The following is a 24,140-nucleotide window of genomic DNA, read 5'->3' as shown; positions in this document are numbered from 1 at the left end:
TTTGCGACATTAATGCATTGCATCCAGAGGCATTGTGATATTTATTAGTTGCCTTGGGGTTACATTCTTTAAGAGCCACCTGTGTAGTTTTGGGGGCGCGGGCAGAGGGCTTTGCCGGGTTTGAGAGCACAGATGCATTAGCGCCTCATTCGAACGACGGCACCTTCGACAGTGCAGCCCTCCCTCAGCACTGTGCTGGAGTGCCGGCCTGCATTTTGCGCTCGCATCGCCGGCGTGGGGTTTGAGCCCACAGCTTTCTGACTCCGCGGCGACGGTGCGGCCCACTGAGCCAGGGCTTGTCGAGAAGGAGAAGGCCCAGGCTGCTTGCTTCGTGACGAGCTTCTTGAGTGAGACATTTTGGTCTCTTTGTGGCCAATTATTTGTGAATGGAGTTTATTTGGCATTTTTAAATGCTTGGTTGACACAGCTCAAATCTTTTTGTTCCCCCCACCCCACCCCCGTGTAGGATTTTACGGTTGGCATGGACCTGCAACGGAAAAATGGACAAGAATTGTTTGCGAGCCTCCACAGAGATCATTGGCAGGTAACGATTGAGACAGACTTTTAGCAGCAATTAAGTGGCCACTCTCCAGTGCATCAGCCCATTTCTAGAGGTGAGAGTCCTCTTCGAAGGACAAACAACGGAATCCCCTGACTTCATCCACAGTGCGGGACGCTGAAATGTACAATTTCATCGCGTCTTGATTTTAAAATTTTCATACTTATTTTCAACCCCCCCCCCCCCCCCCCCCCCCCCCCCCCCCGGGTCTCACCCTCACTATTCCTGCATTATATCTTTCAAACCTCTGCTCTAAATCTGACCTCTGAACCATCCTGGGATTTTAATTGCTCCATCGTTGGTGGCCATTCCTTCAGCTACCGAGGTCCCAAACTCTGGAATTGCCTCCGCATATCTCTTTCCTCCTTCAGACGCTCCTTAAAAACCGAACTGTTTGACCAAGTTCTGGTCATCTGGCCGACTATCCCCTCATGCGACTTGGTGTCACGACTCATGGGAAGCACCTTGGATGTTTTATCGGTAGCATGGTGGTTAGCATAAATGCTTCACAGCTCCAGGGTCCCAGGTTCGATTCCCGGCTGGGTCACTGTCTGTGCGGAGTCTGCACGTCCTCCCCGTGTGTGCGTGGGTTTCCTCCGGGTGCTCCGGTTTCCTCCCACAGTCCAAAGATGTGCGGGTTAGGTGGATTGGCCATGCTAAATTGCCCGTAGTGTCCTAAAAAAGTAAGGTTAAGGGGGGGCGTTATTGGGTTACGGGTACAGGGTGGATACGTGGGTTTGAGTAGGGTGATCATTGCTCGGCACAACATCGAGGGCCGAAGGGCCTGTTCTGTGCTGTACTGTTCTATCTATGTAAATGTGCGATAGAAGTTGTTTTAGATCAGCGAACAAGACTTGGTTAGCATACCGAGACTAGAAGTCCCCGCTGTCATGAAATACGCCATGGGGGGGGGCGTGGAAAATCCCGTCTGATATGTCAGCTGACAGCCCAAAAGATGTGCAGGTTAGGTGGATTGGCCGTGGTAAATTGCCCCTTAGTGTCGAAAAGGTTAGGTGGGGTTGCTGGGTTACGGGGATAGGGTGGAGGCGTGGACTTAGGTAGGGTGCTCTTTCCAAAAGCTACTGCAGACTCGATGGACCGAATGGCCTCCTTCTGCACTGTAGGAATTCAATGATTCTATTCTATGATTCCATGAGCTTGCATATATATGCGTATGTGTGGATATACAATTTATCTCCAAGGCTTCTCCAGGCATCGCCCAAACAGCATGATGAGGGTTGGTTTAGCACAGTGGGCTAAACAGCTGGCTTGTAAAGCAGAACAAAGCCAGCAGCGCGGGTTCAATTCCCATACCAGCCTCCCCAAACAGGCGCCGGAATGTGGCGACTAGGGGCTTTTCACAGTAACTTCATTTGAAGTCTACATGTGACAATAAGCGATTTTCATTTCATAAAGAGCCTTAAATCTGTCTTTTCTGATGATACTAATTGAAGGATAAATATTGGATAGAACACGGAGGCCTCGCCCACCATTCCTTGATTAGTTTATTGCAATTGTTGTACATCCAGCTCAGAAGCAAAGCAAACCCAAAATTCCGCACCTCGATGTGTCTAACTTCTTCCACCTTGTTGATATTAAGTGGCCAATCAGGATACAGGAGTCAGGCGTAAATATTTGTTAGCAAGTTAGGAAGAATAAAAGCAATCGCTTGGGATCTGGGAAGGTGTCTTCAAGATTGTGACGAAGGTCTTTTTCATAAAGGTCCACCCCTTACTCGAAATGTCTTGCTGGTAAACTGACATTTCAACGACAAAGCTTCACCATTGATTATGATGTTAGTGTATGAGTTACAACACTTTCCTCTGCTGCTGGTTTAAAGGAGACATCTACCTGCCCAATTGAAATGGGTTAGTAGCTCCATCATAATGGACGGAGGAATGTCATCGTCAATTCCTCAGCTAATGTTGCAGTAATTTTGATGTTATTGCATTACCACATAAGTAGATAAGAAAGCGGAGCCGGTCAGGCCATTTGCTCCCTCGAGCCTGCTCCATCGTTCGATAAAATAACTCCCGCTTCCCTGCCTGTCCCGCGCTGATTCCAATATGTTCTAATCCGTTCATTTCTAAACACACAACCCTCCTTATTTCTGAATAAGAAGCAACTTTTTAAAAAATCATTTACCGGATGCGGGTGTCGCTGGCTAGGCCAGCATTTATTGCCCATCCGTAAAGGCCCTTCAGAAGTTGGAGGTGAGCTGCCATCTTGAACCACTGCAGTCCATGTGGTGTAGGTACACCCACTGTGCTGTTAGGGAGACACAGTGAAGGGACGGCGATATATTTCCATGTCAGGGTGGTGGGTGGCTTGGAGGGGGAACCCCAGGTGCTGGTGTGCCCCATGTGTCTGCTGCCTTTGTCCTTCTAGATGGTCGTGGTCAAGGGTTTGGAAGGTGCTGCCTAAGGAGCCTTGGTGTTCCTGCACTGCACCTTGTAGATGGTACACACTGCTGCTACTGTGCATCGGTGGTGGAGGGAGTGAATGTTTGTGGATAGGATGCCGACCAAGCGGGGCTGCTTTGTCCTGGATAGTGTCGATCGAGCTTCTCGAGTGTTGTTGGAGCTGCACTCGTCCGGGCAAGTGGGGAATATTCCATCATACTCCTGACTTGTGTCAGAAGCTAAACTGAGGTGTCAGCTGTGGTTCTGTTGGTAGCACTCTGACCTCTGACACAGCAGTTTGTGAGGTCAAGTTCCACTCCAGAAACATGAGCACAGAATCTAAGCTGACAGCCCACTGCAGGGAGTGTTGCGATGTCGAAGAGGTCACCTTTTCAACGAGACCTTAAACCACAGGCTCTCTCAGGTGGATGGAAACGATCCTATGGCACTATCGAAGAAGAACCATCGCGTTATTACTAGTACCCTGGCCAACAGTTATCCCTCGACCTACCTCAATAAAGCAGACTATCCAGTCAGCGCTCTTTGTGGGAGCTAGCTGTGTGCAAAATGGCTGCCTCGTGTCCTATTACCACAATGGCCACACTTCAGATGTCCTCTGAGACCTCCTGAGGTCATGTGACGCCCTCTGTAAATTGCAAGTTCTTTTGTTTCTTTACTGTACGTTAAACCTCGTGCACGTGCAGCAGCCCGTAGAATTTTGGGACGAGGCCAGAGGCCTTCGTTGGGCTTTGCGGCGCGCGTGTGGCCCGATTCCTGCCCGATCCTCTTTGTGACATTGCGTGCCAACCACCTGGAGCCTCGTGCAATCCAGCACAGCAAATACTGCTGTGGGGGGGGGGGGGGGGGGGGGGGGGGTTCATGTTAAAAGGGAGGAAGCGTGCGTTTTAAAGGAGCGATTAAGCGGCCCAGCTGTGCACAGTGCAGACACCATCTGCTGAGGCTTTTCACTTGTGTCCCCAGATGCAGCAGTGCATTCTCAACCAAACATCGAAAGACTGGGCGAAGATCGAACAGCAGCTGCTTCAAGAGAGGGGATTATGGGGTCCTTCATCAGGGTCCCAGCAGGATGCATGGATACTGGATATGGCTGAGGGCCCCTGTCGAATGAGGAAGAAGATGAGGCGAAATACTATTTGCATCAATTATACCGATAATGCCTGTCGAGGAAAAGAGGCCAAAAGTGAAGTAAGCTGATATCTTTTGGATAATGCATAGAACATGGAAGCAGAAAGTGCAGGCATTGTCTGATCCAGTGTTAAGTGACACTGTGTATTAACTAAGACAGAAATTTAATTCCATCTCATCGCAATATTAACTTGTGTCGTAAAGAATGCCTGTATTTTGGATGCTCAAGGAGAAAATGTAAAATGGCAAAATTGACTGTAGTTTTCAGGACGCAGACTATTGCTGGAGGCATTGAACTAAACAGTAAATGTATGTTTGCACCCCACCGCTAAATAAGGCCATATCTCTGCTAGATACTCTTCTGCTGGTGGTGAGGACACATCTGTAAATTAAGTAATGTTCAAAGTCCATTTTAGTGACTGGAAATATTAATTACTTTAATATGAAGAAAGAAGGCTCTCTGTCTCAAACAGTCCCTGGTTGTTGGTACTGAAAGCGTTGTCAATGATTATTAATCGAGATTGATAAAGGGAATAGGTTATTCTTTTAAGCGGCGGAGACAGGGGAGTAGGAATAGTTTATCACTGTGCCTAGTTTATCGTGATAAAATCAGACCTAATTTCAGGGTGTCCTGCACCCCAATTAGACTCAAGTTAAGGTCTGGTTGCACCTCCAACAATACTCTAAAATATTCAGTCGGCAACCAATGTGTGTAAATGAAGGATTTGACTCCTGTTTTGGGCCCTGTGACAGGTTTTATTCTGGGATGGGAGAGTAACAGGTAGCCTGCTCTGTTTAGGACTCAGCAGTAGCTGCTGTGGCCTCAGCATCAGCTCCCCTCTCTTGAACTGGCTTTGAAAGCAGACCAAGGCAGGCCAGCAACATGGTTCAATTTCCGTACCAGCCTCCCGAACAGGCGCCGGAAAGTGGTGACTAGGGGCTTTTCGCAGTAGCTTCATTTGAAGCCTACTTGTGACAATAAGCGATTTTCATTTCATTTCATTCATTCTTCTCCATACTCTAACTTTACAAACTATACCTGTAGCGATGGAGAGCTGCCACAATGCTCACAGGTGTGGTGACCCTCAGGTTAAATCACCACCAGTCAGCTCTCCCCCCTCAAAGGGGAAAGCAGCCTATGGTCATCTGGGACTATGGCGACTTTACTAATTTATGCCGTTTAGGAAACGGAAGGTTCCTCAGGGTAGTGTCCTAGGCCCAACCATCTTCAGCTGATTCATCAATGACCTTTCTTCTATCATAAGGTCAGCTGTGGGGACCAAGAGCCATCCAGACTTGAAATGTTAGCCCTGTTCTCTTTCCACAGATGCTGTCAGACCTGCTGAGACTTTGCACCACTTTCTGTTTCTGTTTCAGATTCCAGCATCCGTAATAATTTGCTTCTACATCAACAATGGGGATGTTCACTGACGACTGCACAATGTTCAGTGTCATTCGCATCTCTTCAGATAATGAAGCAGTCCATGTCCAAATGCAGCAAAACTTGGAGAGTATCCAGGTTTGAGCTGACAAGTGGCAAGTTACGTTCACGCCACACAAGCGCCAGGCAATGACCATCTCCAACAAGAGAGAGAATCTAAGCATTGTCCTTTGACATTCAATAGCATTACTGTGGAATCCCCCACTATCAACATCTTTAGGGTTACCATTTCCCAGAAACTTATCTAGTCATATAAATACTACAGCTAGAAGAGCAGATCAGAGGCCAGGAATCCGACACTGAGTAACTCACCTCCTGACTCCCTAAAGCCTGTCCACCATCGACATGTCAGGAGTGTGACGGAATACTCTCCACTAGCCTGGATGAGTGCAACTCCAATAACACCTAAAAAGCTCAACACCATTCAGGACAAAAGCAACCCATTTGATTGTCATCCCTTCCACAAAAATTCAATCCCTCCACCACTGACACACAGTGGCAGCCGTGTGTAACATCTACAAGATGCACTGAAGGAACTCACCAAGGCTCCATAGGCAGCACCTTCTAAACCCATGACCATTACCGCCTAGAAGGACATGGGCAGCAGATACTTGGGAACGCCATTGCCCGGAAGTTCCCCTCTGAGCCACTCACTAACCTGACTTGGAAATATGTCGGCCGTTCCTTCTCTGTCACTGGGTCAAAAACAAGGAACTCCCTCCCGAACAGCGCTATGGCTGTACCTACACCACGCGGGCTGCAGCAGTTCAAGGCAGCTCACCAACACCACTTCAAGGAAAGTTAGGGATGTCCACATCCCATGTTTGACTGTCACCAATGTCAACATTTTTTTGTTTGTTCAAGAGGACTGTTCAAGGACAATGACAGAAAAAAATCTTTTAATGTCCTGATGATTTTTCTCCAGGGTCGTACACAGCAGGGTCCTGGAGATTGATCATTGATTCCTGGAGATTCTGGGCCAATCCTGGAGGGTTGCCGACCCTGTAATGGGTTCAGAGCACTAAAAATAACCAATTGGGACTGACCATTTCAGCTTGTAGTGCATAACATACAAATCATTACCACACAAGGATAAATTGTTGGTTGCCATGTGGAATGCATGAAATCTGCCTCATGGAAGCAACTTTTCAAAAGTAGCTGGATAAAACCTGGAGGGTGAATCATGGGGAGAGAGAGCGGGAGAGCGGGGCTCATCATACAGCACTTCCAAAGGAGCTAGCAGAGGCACAATGGGCCGACTGGCCGCCACGTGCGCTGAATGATTCCACGACTGGTAAACGGCGATGGGCTGGAAGTCCTGATTTTCTCAAAGGTGTGTCACATGAGGGAGGAGGGAGAATGTCTCTCCCCTTTAATCTCAGCCCCAACAGAGTTACAGAATATTGCAGGGGGCAGGTCTTCGGGGGGGGGGAGGTTCTATTTTTTAATTTTTGTATCGGGGAGCCCGTCTTTTAAAACCCAAGTTGCTGAAGGGGCGTGCTCAATTGGAGCCTGTCCCGCCAGCGTGATGTCATGGGACCCACCTTCTTTTTTTTTTGGGGGGGGGGGTTTGTGTCGAACGGTATGATGGAGAAAGCCGCAATTAGGGGCCAGCGACTTGAACGCCGCTTTCCCTGCCCCCCCCCCCACCCCCACCCCCGCGGCGCCACTCACTAAACAAATGGGAAAACTCCGTCAACCCGTGCATTGACGTTCTTGACTGGCGGCATTTACTTTCGTTACAGGTCAGTAAGAACCTGGCACTCAATTTTGGATACGAGGAGTCTTACATGAAGCTGTGTTCCACGGAGGAACATTTGGGAAACACCGACAAGCAACTATACCCAGGTAAAAACTCGGGGGGTATACACCATTCCCGTTCTGAGTCCCATTCATTGTTGCTTCATTTTTGCACACTACATAGAACATAGAACGATACAGCGCAGTACAGGCCCTTCGGCCCACGATGTTGCACCGACATGGGAAGTCAAAAACTAAAGGCCATCTAACCTACACTATGCCATTATCATCCATATGCTTATTTCGGTGCTGAAGCCTTGATCTGACTCGCTGTACAAAAAAGTTTGGATGAACTGTGGTTTGCAGAGAGTGAAGGAAGGAAGAAAGGAGAGCCCTTTAAAATAAACTTTTAAATGCCCTCAATGTTGGCGAGTTCACTACTGTTGCAGGTAGGGAATTCCACGGCCTCACCACTCTTTGCGTAAAAAACCTACCTCTGACCTCTGTCCTATATCTATTACCCCTCATTACTACATTGAAGGTGCTGCGGGAAGTGCAAGTTATTGGTTCTGTATGTGAATTAAATTTGTCGTCCTCCTTTCTGCATTTACCAGGAAGTGTGCAAACAGGATTGCCGTTGAACGCGGCAGAGGAAGACATTGACGAACGAGGGATAGACTGTAATCAGCTTACGTTCTTCCCGGCTCTCATTGAAAGTATCCAGTCTGAAGAATTCTTTGAGGATTGTGTGGAGAGACAAGCCATTCTTCAAGTTTTGGATGCGAAAGAGAAGGCAAGAAACCTATCTTTCGGTGTTCTACGAACTGACGGATCAAGGTGTTAGGCAGTCAAACCAGGTTGAGTCAATGCAGGAATAGTTGATTTAAGCTCTTTTTAGTTTCCTTCACATTTATGGAAGTACGGTTGAGATTAACTTCAGCGAGCGTCTGGGGACAAAGACATCCAGGTCACGTGACTGAGGACCATTTTAAAAGCACCTTTCCTACGCCCACGTCAAGGACTATGGTACCGTGGAAATGGTCCCAAAGCGCTTCACAAAGATCATTGGCCAGAATTTTAGGCTCCTCCCCCAGATGAGTTCCAGGGTGGGGCGGGGCGGAGGAGGGCAGGTAGGGGAAGGGAGGGTACCGAACAGATGGTAGGGGACTGGGATCCAGTCAGCAAGGCTGCACAAGATGGAATTCTTTTGTCCAGAAAGGTGTAGGCTTTACACCAAAATCTTTAAGATTTTGTGAAGATTTGGTGGAGTAGATCGATGTTCCCACTTGTAGGGCGAATCCTAAACTAGAGAACAGGGTTATTCCAGTCGGGAATTTAAGAGAAACATCTTTACCCAGAGGGTGGTTATCATGTTGAATGTGCTACTATAAGAGTGGAGGCAATGGCATGGATGCATTTAAGCACATGAAGGGAAGCGGAATATGTTGATGGGGTACGATAAGGTTCACGTGGAGCAATACAGTGACATAGACCTGTTGGGCTGAATGGATTTCGGTGCTGTAGCCTTGATCTGACTCGCTGTACAAAAAAGTTTGGATGAACTGTGGTTTGCAGAGAGTGAAGGAAGGAAGAAAGGAGAGCCCTTTAATCCTCACTCCCGGACTCTGTAACCCTCACTCCCGGACTCTGTGTCCCTCGCTCACTCTGTGAGTCTCAGTTCCTGATTCTGTAACCCTCACTCCCATCTGCTAGCACTGACTCCAACTGGAGTCAGCAACTACAGGACTGAAGGCGGAGAATTCTCGCAGACGAAATTAAAGTCAGATCGGAACTGAAGAGATGACGGGAAAAGCGATGAAAATAAATGGCAAGTGTAGCTCCGATTGAGGAATTCTATAACTGGTGCTCCCACGCTTCATTCTACAAAACACCTACTTCGAGACCTGCATTATCTGATTTATATTAATTGCCCTTTGCTACAAGCATCTTATGCACAACATATGGTTGCTGTTTGTAAGTCAGGGGGGATTTGCTCTGTCTGTCATGGTTGGGCTGTGAAGAAACAGGTGCGAGTAGGTAGAACAAGTGAACTGGATAATATAATTAACAGCAGTCATTTACACTGCAGTCGTCTTTTGAATCTGTTATCTTTTTAAGAAATGTGTTACACCATAGATTCCCAAGTAAGTACCATTATAATATTCCAGTATTTCTTATATTCAGACATATAAATTAGTTTATAAATATGTAGTTATGTATCTATAGCTGTGGGGAACAATGGATTCATAGTAATTCTGAGATAAAGAGGGCTTGGAGTATTGCAGATCAATGTTCTTTTTAAGTAGTGCTGTCACACTCCTGTTTAGAAATCTGTGATGTTATCTAGCGATTCACAAAAACATACATAGAGTCTTAGAGTTTTACAGCATGGAAGGAGCCCCTTCGGCCCATCGCGTCCGTGCCGACCATCAATCACTTTTAAAGAACAATACAGCACAGGAACAGGCCCTTCAGCCCTCCAATTCTGTACCGGTCATGATACCAACCTGGGCCCAAACCCTCAGCACTTCCTTGTGCCGTATCCCTCTATACCCATCCTATCCATGCGTTTGTCAAGATGACTTTTGAACGCCGTTAATGTATCTGCTTCCACAACCTCCCCTGGCAACGCGTTCCAGGCACTCACCACCCTCTGTGTAAAAAACCTGCCTCGCACATCTCTTCTAAAGTTGGCCCCACGGGCAACTGTGCCCCATGCACATCAGCAGTAGAAGCAAGGGGACGCCATTCGGCCCCTTGAGCCTGCTTCACCATTCGTTATGATCATTGTGACACGGTGGCACACTTGTTAGTAGTGTTGCCTCACAGCGCCAGGGACCTGGGTTCGATTCCAATGTCGGGTGACTGTCTGTATGGAGTTTGCACGTTCCTGCGTGGATTGCTTCCCAGAGTCGCTGCCTGACTCCAATGTTCCTATAGGTTATAGGCCTTGCATTCCAGTGTTCCTATCGGCCTTGCCTGTTTCTAGGATTCCTAAAGGACAGGCTTGCCTATATTGTTCCTAAATGATAGGCCTTACCTGATTCCAGTGTTCCTAATGATTAGATTTTGCCTGAGTCCAGTGTCCCTGAAGTTGGGCCTTGCCTGATTCCAATGTTCCTGAAGCCAACTAGGCCTTGTTTGATTCCACTGTTGCTAAAGGTTAGGCCTTGCCTGATTCCAGTGTACCTCAATGTTTGACCTTGCCTGATTCCAGTGTTCCTGTAGCTGGGGCCTTGCTGCAATGTTCCTGAAGCCTGGGCCTTGTCTGATTCCAGTGTTCCTGAAGCCTGGGCCTTGTCTGATTCCAGTGTTCCTGAAGCCTGGGCCTTGCCTGATTCCAGTGTTCCTGAGCTGGGCCTTGCCTGATTCCAGTGTTCCTGAAGCCTGGGCCTTGCCTGATTCCAGTGTTCCTGAAGCCTGGGCCTTGTCTGATTCCAGTGTTCCTGAAGCTTGGGCCTTGCCTGATTCCAATGTTTCTGAAGCCTGGGTCTTGCCTTATTCCAGTGTTCCTGAAGCCTGGGTCTTGCCTTATTCCAGTGTTCCTGAAGCCTGGGCCTTGCCTGATTCCAGTGTTCCTGAAGCCTGGGTCTTGCCTTATTCCAGTGTTCCTGAAGCCTGGGCCTTGTCCGATTCCAGTGTTCCTGAAGCCTGGGCCTTGTCTGATTCCAGTGTTCCTGAAGCCTGCGCCTTGTCTGATTCCAGTGTTCCTGAAGCCTAGACCTTGCCTGATTCCAGTGTTCCTGAAGCCTGTGCCTTATCTGATTCCAGTGTTCCTGAATACTAGGCCACGCTGATTCTAGTGCTGAAGAAGACTTGCCCCTGCCTGAGTTAACTCATTCAAACTGAGTATGTTGCAAAAAATACAGTCGATAAAGGGATTTTATGTTATGGTGTGGACAATTCCGTTGCCAGTACTGCATGGTGTTAATTTCATGTTTCGACTCATTGTAATGACACATTCTTTCACAGATCAGCATGAAATACTCCATAATTGTTGGTGATGGCCACTTGTTGATGGAAGGTGTGCTGCTTTTTGGTGGAAATCACTTTTACGTCTGTGAGAATTTCACACTGTCTGCATCGGGAGATGTTTATTGTATTAATCACCATCCTTCAAGGTAATAACAGATAAGGTATAACTTAAGCATTTGGATCTCTTTGCAGGAAGTTTGTGGCAGAGTTTAGGGTAGGTCCCATCAGTAGATCGGGTCCTGATTTCGTCCCGTGTTATCACCCGTGCTGCCTTGGTATGTGAGGACACCATGTCGAAAACAGCGGCCCCAGGTTGTGCGTTGAACAATCTTACCCGACCGTGGGGGAACAAGGCGGCGAGAATTGGCCTCAGAATAACTTTGGCTCTGGGGGAGAACATTTTCATGGGATTCCTGTGAGCTTTGCGTGAGGGCAGGGTCAGCCTAGGTTGCCCCCACAGGCAAGAGGGAAAGGTTTGAAGTAATAGAGGTATATGCGGCCAGACTTTAAACTTTTCTAAGTGTTTGATGAACATTTGAAACAGTGCAGGTTACAGCTAAAGGGACACACACCCTTAAACTCGTCAAGCAATGCCTCAACTCAGAATGGCTGGCTGTTCTGCCTTGGGGTATTGAGAGTTAATTGGAGAGGTAAGGGGCTGGATTCTCCCAAAATGAGATGTCCCCACGCCAGCGTAAAAATGGTGGACTTTTACTCCCGAAATTCCTTGAAAAAAGTTAGACGAATTCCTAGCCCTGCACGAAGCTAGCAGAAACCCAGAGTGACTATCGCAGCTTTTGCTGCAGATACGTCCCCCCCGCACTTCCGGGTCAGAGGCCGCGCATGTGCATGACGGCGGCCTCCAGCGGCCGCGCCGTGCTCCATGGCGGACTTGGACCGCGAAGCCGGACAAAAAGAATAAACCCCCCTGATCGGCCGCGCACCCGTGCCTCAAACCCCACACATTTAATCACCAGCCACCTATAAGGCCCCCCCCTTGGTCACCGATTCGCCCGCCCCGACCAGGGCGGCCGCGGACTGAGTCCGCAGCCGCCATGCGAGCATCCGGACCAGCAATAGGTGGCTAGTTCCACGCCGTCGGGAACTCGGCCGGTCGGGAGCGGCGGTTTGACGAGCGGGCCTCTGGCAATGGGCCCCCAGCGGCGCGGCATACTCCCCGGAGACGCCGATTTTCACCGCCCGGAGAATCACCGGACCGGCGGCGGGCGTCAAACTGGATTCTGCGCCCCGCCGCTGGCCGCGATTACGCCGTCGGGCTGCGGAGTATCCAGCCCAAGGTTTGAATGCACTGGAGTTTAGAAAAGAAAGAGGCGAATTAATCGAAACCTTTAAGATCCTGAGGGGTCTTGACAGGTTGTATGTGGAGAGGATGTTTCCTCTTGTGGGAGAATCGAACTGGGGGACGCTGTTTAAAAATAAGGAGTCGCTCACTCGAGACAGAGAGGAGGAGACTTCAGACACACAGCAATGTGGCTGACTGGTAACTTCCCTCTGAAATGGTGGGGCAAGACACTCGGTTCAAGGATAATTAGGGATGGGCAACAAATGCTGGACGTGCCAGTGACGCCCCACATACCTTGACTAATTTTAAGAATAAAGCTCATTGTTGTAGAATTCCCAGTGTCTGACCTGTTGTTGTAGCCACAACTTGATTAATAAGGGGACCAGGGGTTATGGGGAGATGGCAGGAGAATGGAGATGAGAAACACATCAACTATGATTGAATGGCAGAGCAGACCCGATGGGCCGAATGGCCTAATTCTGCTCCTTATGGTCATAGTATTTATATGGTTAGTCCAGTTAAGTTTAATAGCGCCTCTCATCAATTCATTTGGGCAAGTGATTGGATAAAGTCTAAAATTCCTCCAGTGGTTGGGTACGGCATTTTATGCCCATATATACCCTCCCATCTCAAATGCCCACTTGAGCAGGGTTTCAGTGGGCACCTGGCAGCTAAGGAAACCCCTATTGTGAGATATTGCCTTCGGGTGGGGGTGGGATCAAAGTGTTTTATTTCAAATTAAATGTCCAGGTGCTTGTTGGGTTTTGAGCAAGTTAATGTCGGCCTGTTTTTGCATTGCAGTATTAATGATTCCGACATTTACGACATGTGCAATAAGGAAAAAATTGGGAAAACTCTGAAATGTTCCAGATATTCATATAATGATGTCGGAGAAATCCACCATCGTCGCTTCCTCCTCCAGGTAATGGAAATATTGAGATACACAGAACTTGCTGCCGGGAGAGATATATTTGCTGGTGTTTCTATGACCAGATTAATCCATGAGCTATACGGTACAGAAACATGTTAAAAACAAGAGGATTTATTTTCTGTGGTCACAAAAGTCAATAGTGGCATAAGGCGGGTTTCCTATCCTTACACTCCGTTCTGTTCTGCTCATTTGAAAACAAGAAGATAACGAGCGGAAAATCTAACCATTTAAAAGCAAGCGGGGCACTAAACTGGAAATGGCTGGAGATCAGGTCAGGCAGAACCACATTGAGCGCCTATTGAGGGGGTGAAATAAACAGGAGTGGGAGGATGCTTGTGTGGAGATTGTCCAAATGGCCTAGTTCGATTGTATCTGCCTCTCCTGATAGCAAGCTCAACTAGTTTCAATCTAGTCTCCTCTATTTCGGAGAGACCAAAAGTAGACTGGGTGATCACTTTGCTGAGCACCTTCGGTCTGTGCGCATTCAGGACCCTGACCTTCCTGTTGCTTGCCATTTTAACACAACACCCTGCTCCCATGCCCACATGTCTGTCCTTGGCCTGCTGCAATGTTCCAGTGAAGGTCAACGCAAACTGGAGGAACAACATCTCATCTTCCGGTTAGGCACACTACAGCCTTCCGGTCTCAACATCGAATTCAACAACTTCCGATGATCAGCCCCACCTCGACCCATTTGTTTTCATTTCATTACATTTTAACTGTCTTTTACCTTTGATTTCTTTCTTGTCTTTCTTTATCTATATCCCCCCCCCCCCCCCCCCACTCTTTTCCCCCTGCAGGGGTTGGCGCCCCTCTAGCCGGCAGCGAAGGGACGGCGCGAGTTTGCACATGCGAGGCACGGCCGGCGTGATCTTGCGCATGCGCGGAACGGCCAGCGGGATTCCATGCATACGCAGACCGGCCAGCGTATTTTTGTGCATGCGTGGGGCTTCTCTTCTCCGTGCTGCCCCCCCGGGTAATATGGCAGAGCTCTCCAGGGGCCCGGCGCAGAAGGAAGAAGTGCCCCCACGGAACAAGCCCGCCCGCAGATCGGTGGGCCCCGATCGCGGACCAGGCCACCGTGGAGGTCCCCCCGCAGAGTCATATCCCCCTGCCCCCCCCCCCCGAGGACCGCCCACACATACTCACCTGGCAGTTCCCGCCGGTGCTTGAGTTGAGTGATTCACACCGGCGGGACTGGCCAAAAATAGACGGCCGCTCGGCCCATCAGGTCCGGAGAATATCCGGGGGGCCGCTGCCAAAGGCCCCTGATTGGCGTGGTGAGAATAAGCTGGAATATTGGGTGGTATTCACGCCTCCCCCGGGGATTCTCCGACTGATTCTCCGGGGATTCTCGGATAATCCCGCCCAATATTCCAGCTGAGGTCAAACGAGTGTTTTCTAAAGGTTCCGATATTTCTGATTATATTCCTATATTTTGTACCAGCAATAATACTAAGCATTATGGGAATAATGGATGTAAAAGGCATTGATGTGCCCAATCAGCCATGATTGAATTGAATAGCAGAGCAGAGTCGATGGGCTGAATGGCCTACTTCTGTTCCTATGTTGCGATGTTCCATTAAGCACCTCTTTGTGTTTGTACTCTGTGCCGCTATTAAGTCCTGAACATTCTTTTCAATCGGACTGTACAACACCCTGCAGAGCCCATTGAAAGCCGCCCAAGGACCCCCCCACAAAGTGTTAGAAATGCCCCAAGAGTGTTGATTTATCCTAAATTAGAACTGATATAGCTCAACAATTCTTTGTCATTTTCAACAAGAGAGATTTTTTGAATCAGTCGGAAAGGCTTCAAATTTGCCCGGAAGCAAAATGCAAAATATTCTTTTCACAATTGTCATTTCTGCTCAGCCAGAAGTTTTAAAAATAATTAGCCCCATGTTTGCTTTGTGGTTTCTACTTCAGTTTGTAGTCAAGCAGAGAGGCATCAGTTTGCGAAGACTGCAGATGATTGATTCCCCATCCAGAAGTGACCATAACCCGTCTCCCTTCAGGAAAACAACATGTCCCCTTCTCTTTCCCTGAGAAAGACGGTCCCAATACAGCCGAGAGATTCCCTAGACTACGTTGGATTTCTAGTTGTCCTCACATCCCCGGAGCGCACTGGAATTCCAGTTATTCTCACATCCCCGGAGCGAACTGGAATTCCAGTTGTTATCACATTGCCGGATAACTCTGGAATTCCAGTGGTTATCACAATCCCGGATCTCACTGGAATTCCAGTTGTTATCACATTGCCGGATAACTCTGGAATTCCAGTGGTTATCACATTCCTGGATAACTCTGGAATTCCAGTGGTTATCACTATCCAGGATCACACTGGAATCCCAGTTGTTATCACATTCCTGGATCACACTGGAATTCCAGTGGTTATCACATTCCCGGATCTCACTGGAATTTCAGTTGTTATCACATTCCCGGATCACACTGGAATTCCAGTTGTTATCACAATCCCGGGTCACACTTGAATTCCAGCTGTTATCACATTCCCGGATTGCTCTGGAATTCCAGTTGTTATCACATTCCCGGTTCACACTGGAATTCCAGTTGTTACCACATACCCGGATCGCACTGGAATTCCAGTGTTGAGATGTTATTTAAGATTTTCATTTAAGGAAAATCATTTGAAAATTGCTTGAGGGACGGTTTTCCCAGAATGCTTTTTCAGTTGTCAGCACACAAGTGTGGCAAGATGGAGGGGATTGGATGTTGCACTGCCTTCCCTTACTCAGTGTGTAACATTCCAGGCTACCAGCATTCCTCTCTGGCAGCGGCTTAGGCACAGATTGCCTGTCCCACAATGGATAGGAGCATTTTTTTATTTAGTCATGGGAAGTGCATGTCACTGTGTGGGACAGCATTTATTGCCCATCCTTAATTGCTATTGCACTGAGCAGCTCGTTAGGCCATTTCTGAGGACAGTTAGTCAACCACATTACTGCGGGTCTGGAATCACATGTGGGTCAGGCCAGGTAATGATGGCAGATTTCCTTCCCTAAAGGGCCGGTAGTGAACGAGATGGGACGAAAAGTGACAACAATTTCCTGGCCATCATTAGATTTTTGATTCCGAGATTTATTGAGTTCAATTTTCACCATCTGCTGTGGTGGGATTCGAACCCTGGTTTCCAAATTGCTAGTCCAGCGACAAAACCATTACACCACTGCCTCCCCAGCTCACAAGCGCTAGGAATGAGGAGGTGGAATTAAGGTGGCTAAGCCAATAAATTCATTGCCTGAGACGGGATAAACTCGCAAGTCCAGAACGGTCATCTGATTGTTGATTTTGCAGATCCCAGTCAGGGCAATGGTGAGTTATCCCCTAGACTAAGGAGGGGACATGGAAGGATGGAGTGGATGGAGATTGGCATGAATTCCAGCTCCTGAAATCTGTAAAATGTCGGAAAGTGTGGATCCAGTGAGAACAGGATTGAACTTCACTTGAATGGGAACTACCTGTGAAATCTTCCGTATGAGGAGAGATTGAACAGTTTAGGCTTATACTCGCTGGAGTTTAGAAGAATGAGAGGGGATCTGATCTGATCGAGGTATATAAAATGCTAAAAGGATTGATAAAATAAATGTAGACCAAATGTGCCCCCTTGTGGGGCAATCTAGAACGAGAGGTCACGGATCTAGGTTGAGAGGCGGCAGATTTAGAACTGAGATGAGGAGGAACTACTTCTCGCAGAGGGTGGTGAATTTGTGGAACTTGTTGCCCGATAGTGCGGTGGAGTCAGAGTCATTAAATGGCTTCAAGAAGGAGATAGATATATTTCTGATTTTTAAAATGGGTTAAAGGGATATGGGGAACAGGTAGGGAGGTGGATTTGAGACCAGGAAGAGATCAGCCATGATCTGATTGAATGCCGGGACAGGCTCGAAGGATTGAATTACCTAACATCTGCTACTAATTCCGATGTTCCTCTGGTCTTGTGGCCAAACATAATTATGAAGTGCCACACCAAAGATTAACGTCCTGTAACCACTTGTGCGTCATTTAATGTTACATTAACGATTTTACGCAAAGGAATTTAATTGGGTCAATAGGTTTGATGTTCTAACCTGATTATTTACTCTTGCCCTTTAGAACATTGCACTTGAAATCTTCTTAAAGAATGGATTCTCAAAGTTTCTTATATTCCAGAAAAACGATAGGAAAAAGGTCTATAAAAAGTAAGTCAATTATAAATATGCTACCAGGTCGTTGCAACGCAACCTGCCGTCATTTCCCACTGAACACCTTGATGATTTGTTCTTTGCGCTCTGTCCTTGTTTTCCCTCAGGCTTTGCAGTTCTAATCCCTCAGTGAAAAAAGGAAAAACGGACGGTTTGAAAAACGTCGGGTGAGTTTACACTTTGCAGAGATTACCTGACTGTAAATCTACATTGTGGCTGGGTGTCATAGCTGGAGAGGAGAGATTGAGTATTTTAAGGGAAACGTGGAAAAACCCTTGAAACAATGGTATGGGGGCAAGGGGAGGGGGGAGGGGGGGGGGGGGGGCGGAAAGCAGGACAGTGGGGTTAAATCTGGTTTGCTGTGACAAAGAGCCGACACAAATACCAGAGGCCAACGCGTCCCATCCCGTGCTGGGATCCTTAGGTTTGGTTGTGAACTCACTGGTTTTTGTGCAGGACATTAGACTTTCTTCACCTTGGCTTCTAAATTGGGACGTATGGGTTCTTGGGCATTTAATTGTTTTAACGTACGTTGAATCCACCGTTGAGGTAACTGCATCATGGGGCGGTAAAAATCATTCCCGACATCTTTACCACAAAACTCAATGTTAGGATTTGGATTTGGATTTGGGTTTATTGTCACATGTACCGAGGTACAGTAAAAAGTATTGTTCTGCCTATAGTCCAGATCATTCCACACATGGAAACATAGAACTTACGATAAATACACGAGGATACATCATGAAAATACATAAATATAGACAGTGGGTGAAGTACACGGTTTATAGTGCTACAACTGTAGATAAGATGCGTAGAAAGATCAGTTCAGTCCATAAGAGGGTCCTTCAGGAGTCTGGCAACAGTGAGGAAGAAGCTGTTTTTGAATCAGTTAGTGTGTGTTCTCAGATTTTTATATCTTCGGCCCGATGGAAGAGGTTGGAAGAGAGAATAACCCGGGTGGGAGGTGTCTTTGATTATGCTGCCCGCTTTCCCAAGGCAGCAGGAGGTTTAGACCGAGTCAATGGTTGGGAAGCGAGTTTGCGTGATAGACTGGGCTGTGATCATGACTCTGTACTTTGTTACAGTCTTGGGCTGAGCAATTGCCATGCCAGGCTGTGATGCAGCCAGATAGAATGGGGCTGGTTTAGCACACTGGGCTAAATCATTGGATTTTAAAGCAGACCAGGCCAGCAGCACGGTTCAATTCCTGTACCAGCCTCCCCGAACAGGTGCCGGAATCTGGCGACACGGGGCTTTTCACAGTAACTTCATTGAAGCCTACTTGTGACAATAAGCACTTTTCACTTTCTATGGTACATCTATAGAAATTGGTAAGAGTCAATGTGGACATGCCGAATTTCCTTATTTTCCTGAGGAAGTATAGGCGCTGTTGTGCTTTCTTGGCCGTAGCGTCGACGTAGGTGGACCAGAACAGATTGTTGGTGATGTTTACACCTAGGAATTTGAAGCTGTCAACCATCTCCACCTCGGCAACATTGACGCAGACAGGGGGCGTGGATGACATTTTCTTCCTGAAGTCAATGACCAGCTCCTTTGTTTTGTTGATACTGAGGGAGAGCTTGTTGTCGTTACACCACACCACTAGGTACTCTCTCTACCTCCTGTACTCTTGACTCATCTGACGGTTTGAGATCCGACCACTATGGTTGTGTCATTAGAAACCTTGTTGATGGAGTTGGAGCCAGAATTTGCTACATAGTTGTGTGTATAGGCAGTTTAGTAGGGGGCTAAGTACGCAGCCTTGCGGGGCAGATGACCGAGGGTTTCTAACTATAATTAGAGAAATGATGTGTACCCAGTGAAGGAATTTATAGAACACCTATTTTAAATCACAGAAACATCCCAAAACTTAATTTGCGATGACTGTTGTTATGTAGGTGACTATGGCTCAGTGATACTTAACTAGATATCATGAAATCATGAAAGATAATATATAATGCAATTGTCCATTACAGTAAAGGGAAAGGTATGGTTGCCATAGTCCCAGATGACCATTGGTGACTGGTGGTGATTTAACCTGAGGATCGCCACACCCCAGGCGAGGGGTAGGGTTGAGGAGGCGAGGGTCTTCATGGATAACGTTAGTCAGGAATTGAGCCCACGCTACTGGCCTCGTTCGGCATCACGAACAGCGGAGGGGGGTCACCAGGGGTCACCATTGACGAGACCAGGTGACTCGGCGGGAACAGCTGGAAAACCTTGCCCACTGTTTCAGTCTAACATCTCAGGTGCAGCTCAGTAACCTTTACAATGCAACGCTTTCTCAGTGCTGCACAGGATCATCAGCCCCGGTGGGCTCCTGGACATTTTGAAGCTATTAGCAAAATGGAAAAGGAAATTGGCTTTTGTGCGATTATTGACTGTTTCTTGAGAGTAGCCAATCAATGAGAAGCTGTTACCAACTAATCATGTACTTACTGGGCTAGATTTCAGTGTTACTTGACTATAAGTTGAAACCAATAATAATTGTGACCTTGAATAGATTGTTGATTAGGGTCCATTTGCAATATTCCGTGTAACTTTGGCCACTCCACCTTGCGAAAGATGTTACAATAAAGAGGTTTCGTAAAAGACTGACAAGGACGTTCTTCAGACAGAACGCTTAAGTGTTTCATATATTCATACACACATTAGTCATGCTGAATATAGGATTATAATAATTGGAGCTGGATAATGGTCATGGTTAGCAGGAGACATTAACGACTCAGTAATGACCTGCAGAGAAATGGTAAAAAATCTGAATCTTAATACAGCACAGCGGTTAGCACTGCTGCCTCACAGCATCAGGGAGCCGGGTTCTATTCCAGCCTTGGATGACTGTCTGTCTGGAGTTTGCACGTTCTACACTTGTCTCCAGCTGCTCCGGTTTCCTCCCACCGTCCAAAGATGTGCAGGTTAGATGAATTGGTCATGATAAAATTTGCCCCTTAGTGTCCAAAAGGCTAGGTGATGTTTTGGGCATGTGGTGGGGGAGTGGGCCTAGGTAGGGTGCTCTTCCAGAGGGTGGTGCATACTCAATGCGTTGAACAGCCTCCTTCAGCACTCTAGGGATTCCATGATTCGATGAAAAAGATTGGGCCTATACTTGGACCTTCAGCTGTGCTACAGAGAATGACCCAGTTGAATCTCGCTGTCACAGACATCCTAGGACTAAAACACATTGCTAAATCTAAGATGAATGCAAAGATTGGAGAGGGCGGAGAACCATTGGTGGTCTTTCAAAATGAAAATTGATAAATTATCTCCTAATAGACTTTTATTTATCAAGGCAAGGACCCTGCATGCCTTTTAAACAGCTTCTCAACACCTGTCACCTTGGAAGACTTACAGACATTCTTCCCCCACCCCCCAGGCTTCCCTAAGCCTGCACAAGTTTGAGCTTGGTTAAGAGGACAGTGGTGTTGTTGATACTAAACTGGTGAATGAAACTGAGGGATAGTATACTGTGGTGTTACCAGGGGTCAACATTAGGACCGCTGTCCTTTTTACATACTGAACTACAGAATCCCTACAATGCAGAAGGAGGCCATTTAGCCCATTGAGTCTACACTGGCTCTCTGAAAGAGCACCCAACCTAAGACCACTCCCTCGCTCTAACCCAGGGGTGGGCAAACTTTTCCGTGCAAGGGCCACATTCAGAAATTCACAATTCACAAAGGGCCGCATAGTATATTAAGTAAAATAATTACTTCACCCGGTTATGATTCTGGGCGCCTCATATAGAACATAGAACAGTACAGCACAGAACAGGCCCTTCGGCCCTCGACGTTGTGCCGAGCAATGATCACCCTACTCAAGTCAACGTATCCACCCTATACCAGTAAGTAACCCAACAGCACCCCCCCATTAACCTTAAAAAAAAATTTAAAAAAAAAAAAAATGTTTTTTAAAAAAATTATTATTTTTTTTTTTTAATGACTTGGTGGGCCGCAGAAATACCTTTGGCGGGCCGCATGCGGCCCGCGGGCCGTAGTTTGCCCACCCCTGCTCTAACCCCACCTAACCTGCAGACCATTGGACGCTAAGGAGAAATCTTTTAGCATGGCCAATCCACCTAACCCGCACCCTACCTGGGCCATATCCCCCCCGCCCTATCCCCGTAACCCCAACTATTTGACACATTTACCATGGTCAACCCACTTGATCTGCACATCTTTGGACTGTGGGAGGAAGCCAGAGCATGCGGATGAAACCCTCGCAGACACGGGGAGAAGTGCAAACTGCACACGGTCACCCAAGGCTGTAATTAAATCAGGGTCCCTGCCGCAGTGAAACAGCAGTGCTAACCACTGTGCAACTTTGCTGCGCTAAACATGTCCTCAAGGGTGTCATTTCAAAGTTTGCTGATGATGAGACTGAGGAATGCATTGAACAATGAAGGAGAATTGTAACAGTTTTTAAGTGGAGGTCGACAGACTGGTGAAATGGGCAGACGTACAGTAGACAAGATTTAGTGCAGAGAGTCGTATGTGATGGTCGGAAGAATGATGAGCACAAACGGTAGAATTTTAAAGGGTGTGCAGGAACAAGGAACAGAGGGACCTGGAAGTGCATGTACACAAGTATTTTGAAGGGGCAGGACAAGTTGAGGGGGCTGTTTAAAAGATACATGGGCGGGTGGGGGGGGGGGGGGGGGGCGGGGGGGGTGGTGGTAGAATGCAAAACAAGGACGTTGTATGATAACTATTATAAAACACTGGTTTGACCCCGGCTGCAGTTGTGTGACCAATTCTGGGCGCCATATTTTGGGAAAGACGTCAAGGTCTTTGAGGGGAGATTTGCGAGCAGGGTCCAAGGGGTGAGCAACGTCAGGTGTCTTGGAGACGAGAGAAACTCAGCATGGCCTCCGAGAAGCCGAGAGGGACTGTGGGAATATTTGATGGGGATGTTCAAATTCTTACAGAGATTTGATAGGGTAACCAGGGGGAAATTGTGAACAGTGGCAGAAGATTTGAGACCATTGGCCAAAGAAGCGGAGGTGGGTTGGGGAGAAGCAATGCTGAAGAGAATTCTTGTCCGCAGCGAGTTGCTGTGATCAGAAATGCTTTGCCTGAAGGGTTTGCATTAGCAGATTCAGTCATAACTTAGAATAGGGAAGCGATTAAATAGTCAAAGGGGGCACAAAGTGCAGTGATGCAACAAAGGATTGAGTAGGTTTTTTAAAAATCTGATCTTGTAAAGTAATTTGTCTGATTTTATTATTTCATAAGTTTGAAACTTAGTACTTTTCAATGATTAACGTTTTTACTTGAGTGTGAAAAATGTATATTCCCAGAGAGGATTTACTTTGTAAAAGTGTGTATCTATAAGGGCAGCACCCAGGCCCACTCCCCCACCCTATCCCCGTATCCAGCACGGTAGCATTGTGGATAGCACAATCGCTTCACAGCTCCAGGGTCCCAGGTTCGATTCCGGCTTAGGTCACTGTGCGGAGTCTGCACATCCTCCCCGTGTCTGCCTGGGTTTCCTCCAGGTGCTCCGGTTTCCTCCCACAGTCCAAAGATGTGCAGGTTAGGTGGATTGGCCATGATAAATTGCCCTTAGTGTCCAAAATTGCCCTTAGTGTTGTGTTGGGTGGGGTTACTGGGTTATGGGGATAGGGTGGAGGTGTTAACCTTGGGTAGGGTGCTCTTTCCAGGAGCCGGTGCAGACTCGATGGGCCGAATGGCCTCCTTCTGCACTGTAAATTCTATATATTGGGCGGGATTCTCCGATCCTGGGGCTAAATGTTGACGCCATTGTAAACGCCGGAGCGTTTTACGACGGAGTCATCTGGCCCCCAGGACCAGCGATACTGCTCCGCGCAGGGGGGCCAGTACAGCACCGGAGAGCCTCCCCCTGCTCCAGCTGCCGACACGGGTGGCAGCACGGCCAGAGCGAGTTCGCGCATGCGCGTGGGTTGCTGTCTCCGTGCTGGCCCCGATGCAACATGGCGGAGACCTACAGGGGCGCGGCGCAGAGGAACATAGGCCCCCACTGGGATAAGCCTGCCCGCTTATTGGTAGGCCCCGATCGCGGGCCTGGCCACTATGGAGCCGCCCCCCCCCCCCAGGAGTCGGATCCCGCCTCCCCCCCACCAGGCCGCCCGCCACAGCATGAACGCTGAGGTCCCGTCGGGTAGGACCACATGATAACGACGCCTGTGGGACTCGGCCTAACTCGGCGGACACTCGGCCTAACTCGGCGGACACTCGGAGAATCCCGCCCAATATATATATATTGGTTTAATTCAGGTTATGTCAGCAGGTTTATCGATCAAGGATTGGGCATGATGGGATTGATCCATCCTGGAGTGAAATTGGACATTGACAAGGCGATAAAACTGATTGTGTGGCATTGATCTCCCTCCTCCCACTGTGCGCTCTGCCCCCCAGGCCGTTCCATTTACTTCAATTAATCTAAACATGTGGCGTGTTGTGGGGG

At 47.9% G+C, this 24,140-nt stretch overlaps 1 protein-coding gene across 2 annotated transcripts in view; it reads left to right on the top strand.

Annotated features, from left to right (window-relative positions):
- Positions 1–24,140, top strand: part of wdfy4 (WDFY family member 4) — a 292,745-nt gene that overhangs the window by 166,541 nt on the left and 102,064 nt on the right. For both annotated transcript variants that reach the window (XM_038782904.1, XM_038782905.1), the window contains 8 exons: positions 467–544; positions 3,943–4,167; positions 7,294–7,396; positions 7,903–8,081; positions 11,261–11,409; positions 13,368–13,488; positions 17,608–17,693; positions 17,804–17,863. In XM_038782904.1, the coding sequence (XP_038638832.1) occupies positions 467–544; positions 3,943–4,167; positions 7,294–7,396; positions 7,903–8,081; positions 11,261–11,409; positions 13,368–13,488; positions 17,608–17,693; positions 17,804–17,863 (1,001 nt within the window). The remainder of the gene's footprint in view (positions 1–466; positions 545–3,942; positions 4,168–7,293; positions 7,397–7,902; positions 8,082–11,260; positions 11,410–13,367; positions 13,489–17,607; positions 17,694–17,803; positions 17,864–24,140) is intronic.

The sequence above is a fragment of the Scyliorhinus canicula genome, chromosome 22, assembly GCF_902713615.1.
Source record: "Scyliorhinus canicula chromosome 22, sScyCan1.1, whole genome shotgun sequence".
In the NCBI taxonomy this organism is placed as follows: Eukaryota; Metazoa; Chordata; class Chondrichthyes; order Carcharhiniformes; family Scyliorhinidae; genus Scyliorhinus; species Scyliorhinus canicula.
This window is presented reverse-complemented; position numbering and strand designations above follow the sequence as displayed.